Here is a 7,244-nt window from a genome sequence, read left to right as displayed (position 1 = left end):
TATGTTTTTATAGGTTTGCCTGAATCCATCATTGCGGCTGCATGTTCAAGAAGTGGCCAGAGGGTTCTGCATGTTGATTCGTAAGTTTATCAATGGTAGCATTTGATACTTCCTAAATACCTCTATACAAAATTAAAATTTAAATATACACACGTGTTTGTGTATATATATACATCCTATATAAACTTTTTAAGTTAGGAAAATAATTGGAATTGTTTAATTTTCACCAAAAACGTGAAATATATAATGTACAGGCTTTACTATTATACTCTGTGAAATAGTGTACTGTTTCCTTTGAGGATAAACCAAATGTACCATAATTTTATTTTTCACATGAGTGATTTTGTTTTTTTAAATGATAATTCTCCAAGAGGCTTGGAAACCTCACACCTGACCATTTAATTATATACATGTGTGGGTGTGTAAAACCTGTATATGCTGTTGTATTTTAGGCTTTGTATTTGATTGTTGAAAAAATCAGCTGATAAGAGTATGTGGTTTTCTTAAAATTCATCAAAATTTAAACTATTAGAAAAATCTAGAATATCTAGAATTTTGTTTTCCCCTTTTTCCTTAAATGTGATGATAAAAAGGAAGTTAATGGAAAATTCAAGTTTAAGATAAAGCATAAATCTTTCCCTTCCTGCTTCCTCCTGAAACAAACCCTTAACTTTTTGCCTATTTATTTAGTGCTTTTGACTGTTGTATTTTGGCCCTTTAATTGTTCATTAAATAGGAGTAGAAAGGAAACAAGAAATAATGACTTTATATTTTCTGTTTGATAGTAACTGCAAGTTTTTCAGAATGTCAGAATACTAAGAATAACAAGATTTGCTATAGTTCACAGTGCCTTCTCATATATTATCCCATTGTAAATATGTAGGAATCCAAAAGTGGTATTAGTTCATTTACCCTTTCTAAATTTATTTTCAAAGCATAACTCCTCAGTTATTGAATGAAATTTCTAAATTAGATTAGTTTCTGTTCTCAAGTCCTGCTCTTGGAATTCTCTTTCACTATCATATGTGTAACTGCTGTGTTAATGTCTTAATTCAGTCTTTTTGACATATGGATTCACATGCTGAAAAACTTGCTGCCTTGAAAGCTGAGGTACTGGGCCAGTGTGCTTTAAAAAGGCTTAATAAGAATGTAAATTCAAATTTATTTCTGATAATGTTAATTAACCTAAAATTGAAAATAAAATCTTAAATTTCCCAAAGTTATTTGTTGTGCTCACACTGTAAGCTACTTCCCATATCAGTTTCTTTGCACGTTATATAATTTAACTCTCGTCACAGCTGAGTGAGGAGGGTGGTGTTATCCCAATTTAGCAAATGGGGGTGGGATGTGAGGCATAGAGAGGTTAAGTAATTTTTCTAACTTTACCCAGCTAGTGCATGTCTAAGTTTAAATGCAAATAACTTTTAAATTGTGGTAAAAAGAACACATAACATAAAATTTGCCATCTTAACTATTTCTAAGTGTATACAGTTGAGTAGTGTTAAGTATATTCATATTGTTGTGTAGCAGATCTCCAGGACTTTTGATATTACAAACCTGAACTCTATGCCCATTAAACAATAACTCTCCATTCCTCTTCCCCCCAGCCCTGGCAACTACCATTCTACTTTCTGTCTCCATGAATTTTACTTCTCTAGATTCCTCATATAATTGGAATTATACGTTATTTGTCTTTTTGTGATTGGCTTATTTCAGTCAGTATAATGTCCTCAAGGCTCATCCATTTTGTATCATGTGTCAGAATTTCCTTCCTTTTTAAGGCTGAATAATATTCCATTGTATGTATATACTATATTTATTCATCTGTTTATAAACATTTGACTCGCTTCCACCTCTTGACTATAGTGAATAATGCTGCTATGAACATGGATGTGCAAATATATCGTCAAGATCCTGCTTTCAGTTCTTTTAGATATATACCCAGAATTGATATAGTAATTCTATTTTTAATTTTTTGAGGAACTGCCTTACTACTTTCCATAGCAATGGTACCTTTTACATTTCAACCAACTTCCCGTGCTTTGGCTCCAACTGGGAAGTTGTATATGGGCTTTTAAGCTAGTATACCTGGGTTTAAGTCCTGGTTTCTTCACTTACTAGGTGTGTAACCTTTGACAAATTAATTAATCTTTCTGTAACTCAGTTTCTTGATATAAAGTGCAATTGTAATAGTAATTTATAAGATTGTTTATTGGATTAAATAAAATAATCAATGTAATGGATTTATAACAGTGCCTGAAACATAGTAAGCCCTTAGTAAATGTTAACTTATATTACTCTAACAATACTGTTGTTTATTGTTGTTGAGAAATGTTGTTCTTTGGTAGGTGAATTCTCTTTTTTATTTTCTGATTGCTTTGATATTCTTCTGTTTGTCTTTGTAGTTATATAGTCTTCCTCTTATCTGTCAAGGTGTGGATTTTATTTCTATTTATACTGTTCAGAAATTGTTTTGTTTCTTGAAATCAGATGACTTATGCCTTTTGTTGGTGGGAAAACCCTCAACTGTTTCTTCAAACATCTCTCTTCTTTCTTTTGGAAATTCTCTTATAAATTGCACCTTTTCATTCTATCCTTTATGCCTTTTAATGTCACTTTCATATTTTTCATCTTTTTACCTTTTGATACAGCATTCTGAGTAGTTTTCTCAGCTTTATCTTCTTGTTCTGGGGTTAGCAACTATGGCCCACAGGTCAGCCACTTTTTTTTTTTAAATAAAGTCATATTGGAACACAACCATGCTTATTATATACTTATAGATATACATGTTTACATATTGACTATGGCTGCTTTCACACTACAAAGTCAAAGAGTTAAGTAGTTGTAACAAAAACTGTGTGGTCTGCAAAGCCTAAAAATTTACTATCTGGCCCTTTATAGAAAATGTTTGCATACCTCTAGTTCATTAACTCTGTCTTTAGATGAGTCTAATTTTCTATTTATCCTAGCTATCATTTTCTTCAATGACTTTCATTTCTAGAAGTCCTGTTGGGTTATTTTTTAAAGCCATCGTGTTCTTTCTTTGTGTTTCAATTCATTTTTTTAAAAACGTGTGAAATATTTTATGTGAAGTTCTTTGAGGTTTAATACTGCTCTTTGTCATTTTCTCTCCATCTTCAGGGTCAGTACTTTTTCTTATTTCCTTTCCCTAAAATTTCCAGTTTTTCTTTAGCGGGGTTTTATCTGTGGGAATGCTGTGTGACCTGTTTGAGGGGGTATGTTCGTACTAAGTGGTTTTGCATTTACTTTTGCCTGGTCAGCCAGTGCTATTACTGACCATATTAGTTCCTATTGCTGCTGTAACAAATTACCACAAATGTAGTAGCTTAACACAACACAAAGTTATTCTTTTACAGTTCTGCAGGTCAGAAGTATGAAATGAATCTTACGGGTCTGAAATCAAGTTGTAGGCAGGCAGTGTTACATTCCTTTTGGAGGATATAGGGGAGCATCTGTTTCCTTATCTTTTTCAACTTCTAGAGGCCACCTCATTCCTTGGCTTATGGCCCCTTCTTCCATCTTCAAGAGCCTCACTTCACCCTCTATCATGCTACCTTGTTTTTCTGCCCCTGACCTTCTTGCCTCTCTCATAAGGAACCTTGTGTTTACATTGGGGCCTACCTGGATACTGTAGGATATTCCTCCCATCTCAGGATACTTTATTTATGCATGTTAGCAAAGTCCGTTTTGTCATATAAGAAAGCTTATTCACAGCTTCTGGGGATTAGGACATCGACAACTTTGGGGAACCATCATCTACTACACTGGCTCAAAACAATTTGTATGTTAATTTCTAGGCTTGAGGTTTCTTGGTTTATGTGAGTAGCATGTATTAGAACAACATAATCACCTGTGGTTCAAGTTTGCAGTTGTAAATTCTCATAGAAATTTCCCCTTCCGCCTACAGCCTGCTTCAACAGTATCCCATCATGTACTCTCTCTAAGTATACAGTATTCTCTCACATCTTTATGCCTTTTTTCATGCTGGTCCCTATTCTATGCGAATAGAGTACTCCTTCTTTAGGACATAGCTAGTATACCACTTTCTAGTGATGTCTTCCTTGATAATCCAAGTAGTATTAATTTTTTCTAGTTGCCTGTACTTTCAAGTCTTCTGTACATTCTTATAATATTTTTCACACAGTATTATTATTGTTTATAGATCTCTTGGCTCTATTAGACTTTTAGAGATTAGGGATCATGTCTTAGTCATCTTAATATCCCCAGTGCCTGAGAGGTCTGGAATACAGCAGTCCCTAAATAAATATTTGATAAATATTATATATGCCAAGCCACTGTTCTAGTGATGGGAATTTAGAATCGCCTCATATACGCTCAGTGCAACATTGGTCCTTGCTCATCTACAGATGGTAGATTCATGGTAGTTTGGAAGGGAGTTATCTGTTGATGAGAAAGTTGAGGTTTGCCCATAGTCAAACAAGCAGATGACTGGGGAAAAACTCAGTTCTTATTCCTATTCCAACATTCTTTGAAATATACCACACTGTCTTTGTTGTTGATGTACCTGTATGTATTTATTAAAAACCAATTAGTTGAATTATTCTAACTAATTCTAATTTGTAGACAAAGTAGAAAATCATTACCTTGTATTTTTGCTTATTTCTCAATTAAGTTCTACTGTTGAATAGATTAGAATCATGCTTCTCAAACTGTAGTGGTGTTCTGGCACTTGGGGTGGTGGTGGCATATGAAGCCAAAGGATAAACAGTGGAGCATCTGCCTGGTGTGTAAATTTTATAAACATTATAATACATTAAATGCATTAAAATATTAAGATTTTCTGAACAAATTTTAGATTTGTGGTAAAGTTGAAAAATTAGTACAGAGAGGTTCTGTATATACTTTATTCAGCTTCTCCTAATGCTAACATCTCATGTAGCCGTAGTACCATGATCAAAACTGAGAAATTAATATTGGTGGAATACTAACTACTAAACTGTAGACCTAATTTGAATTTCACTGATTTTTTTCAATAATGTTATATTTCTGTTTCAGGTTCTGGTCCAGGATCCCACTTTGCATTTAGTTGTTAATAGTCTCAAATTATCTCCCCCAAGGTACACTAATGTTTGCCTAATGGTCATTTTCTATTTTCCTCTTCCCATTTTCACTTATTTATTGCAATTCTTCTGTAAATAAGAGCTGTCTCTTCTTCCTCATTTATTTATTTATTAAATTATATGTATCACTGTGGGTTCATAGATATTTATTTTATACTATGGGTTATAATCTCATACTACCATTGTTTATTTTGTTGTTCAAATTGTTTCAGCTTTGGTCATTGTGAGTTCTTTCCAGTTGGTTCTTGTGTCCTTGTGAAATAGCCTATCCTTGTTTGAGCACTTCCTTTCTTTCTGACACTGCAGGATGCTCCAGCCTCATCTTGTGTTTTCCCTGTTCTAGCCCTAGAATCAACCACTTTTCCAAGAGCCCTCTCTCTGTGTATTTAAGAATGGGATTTAGAAACCAAGTTCTGAATACTAGGTATCATTCCTACTGGGCTTCCCTTTTCTCCACATCCTCTCCAACATTTGTTATTTGTGTTCTTTTTGATAATAGTCATACTGACAAGTATGAGGTGATATCTCATTGTGGTTTTGATTTGCATTTCCCTGATGATTAGTGATGTTGAGCATCTTTTCATGTGTTAGAGAATGTTCTGATTTCATTCTTTTACATGTAGCTGTCTGGTTTTCCCAGCACCAGTTATTGAAGAGACTGTCTTTCCTCCATTATATATTCTTACTTCCTTTGTTGTAGATTAATTGACTATAAGTACATGGTTTATTTCTGGGCTCTCTGTTCTGTTCCACTGATCTATGTGTCTGTTTTTGTGCCAGTACCAGACTGTTTTGATTACTGTAGCTTTGTATTATAGTCTGAAGTCAGGGGGCATGATTCCTCTAGATCTGTTCTTCTTACTCAAGATTGTTTTGGCTATTCGGGGTCTTTTGTGTTTCCATAAAGTTTTTGAATTATTTGTTCAGGTTCTGTGGAAAATGCCATTGGTATTCTGATACAGATTGCATTGACTCTTTAGATTTCCTTGGGTAGTATGGTCATTTTAACAATTTTACTTCTTCCAATCCAAGAGGACAGTATATCTTTCCATCTGTTTGTATCCTCTTCAATTTCTTTCATCAGTATCTTATAGTTTTCTGAGTATGGGTCTTTTACCTCCTTAGGTAGGTTTATTCCTAGGTATTTTATTCTTTTTGATGCGATGGTAAATGGGGTGTTTTTTTTTTTACTTTCTCTTTCTGATAGTTCATTGTTAGTGTATAGAAATACAACAGATTTCTGTTCATTAATTTTGTATTCTTCAACTTTACTGAATTCATTGAGCTCTAGTAGTTTTCTTGTGGCGTCTTTAGGATTATCTATGTATAGTATGATGTCATCTGCAAACAGTGACAGTTTTATTTCGTTTCCAATTTGGGCTCCTTTTATTTCTTTTTCTTGTCTGATTACTGTGGTTAGGACTTCCAATACTATGTTGAATAAGTTTGGTGAGAGTAGGCATCCTTGCCTTGTTCCTGATCTTACAGGAAGTGCTTTCAGCTTTTCGCCATTGAGTATGGATTTTAGCTGTGGGTTTGTCATATATAGCCTTTATTACATGGAGGTATGTTCCCTGCATGCCCACTTTCTGGAGAGTTTTTATCATACATGGATGTTGAATTTTGTCAAAAGTTTTTTTCTGCATCTATTGAGATGGTCATATGGTTTTTATTCTTCAATTTGTTAATGTGGTGTATCACATTGATTGATTTATGGATATTGAAAAATTCTTGCATTCCTGGGAAGATGTACTTTTTTTTGTTTTATACTTAAACAACATTTTAACTTGCCAAAAATGTGATTTTCCAATTAATTGTAATGGGCTATATATTATTTTATTCATACAAACACACTGCAATTTATTTAACCAATTCTCTACTGCTGTATTTGAGGCTGTTTCCAGTTTCCTGTTATAAGCAAAATGTGGACATCCATATACATATGGCTTTTATTTATAAATTTCTAATATTTTGGGAAAAAGGGTATTTTCCCAAATTTTTACCACATTTGTATATTTGTAAAATCACCTTATGATCTTTTTCTTTAATTTAAAAATTCACAAAGTCAGTGACTTTAATGAGATTGTGTAACTGCTGTGCCTCAATAAGCTTAAGTGTTATGATAAGGAATTAGGTAAAATT

General features: G+C 33.4%; 1 protein-coding gene across 2 annotated transcripts in view; it reads left to right on the top strand.

Annotated features, from left to right (window-relative positions):
• Positions 1 to 7,244, top strand: part of CHM (CHM Rab escort protein) — a 198,247-nt gene that overhangs the window by 26,647 nt on the left and 164,356 nt on the right. For both annotated transcript variants that reach the window (XM_004283098.3, XM_033411551.2), the window contains exon 2: positions 14 to 80. In XM_004283098.3, the coding sequence (XP_004283146.1) occupies positions 14 to 80 (67 nt within the window). The remainder of the gene's footprint in view (positions 1 to 13; positions 81 to 7,244) is intronic.

Source organism: Orcinus orca, chromosome X (genome assembly GCF_937001465.1).
Source record: "Orcinus orca chromosome X, mOrcOrc1.1, whole genome shotgun sequence".
Taxonomy (NCBI): Eukaryota; Metazoa; Chordata; class Mammalia; order Artiodactyla; family Delphinidae; genus Orcinus; species Orcinus orca.
This window is presented reverse-complemented; position numbering and strand designations above follow the sequence as displayed.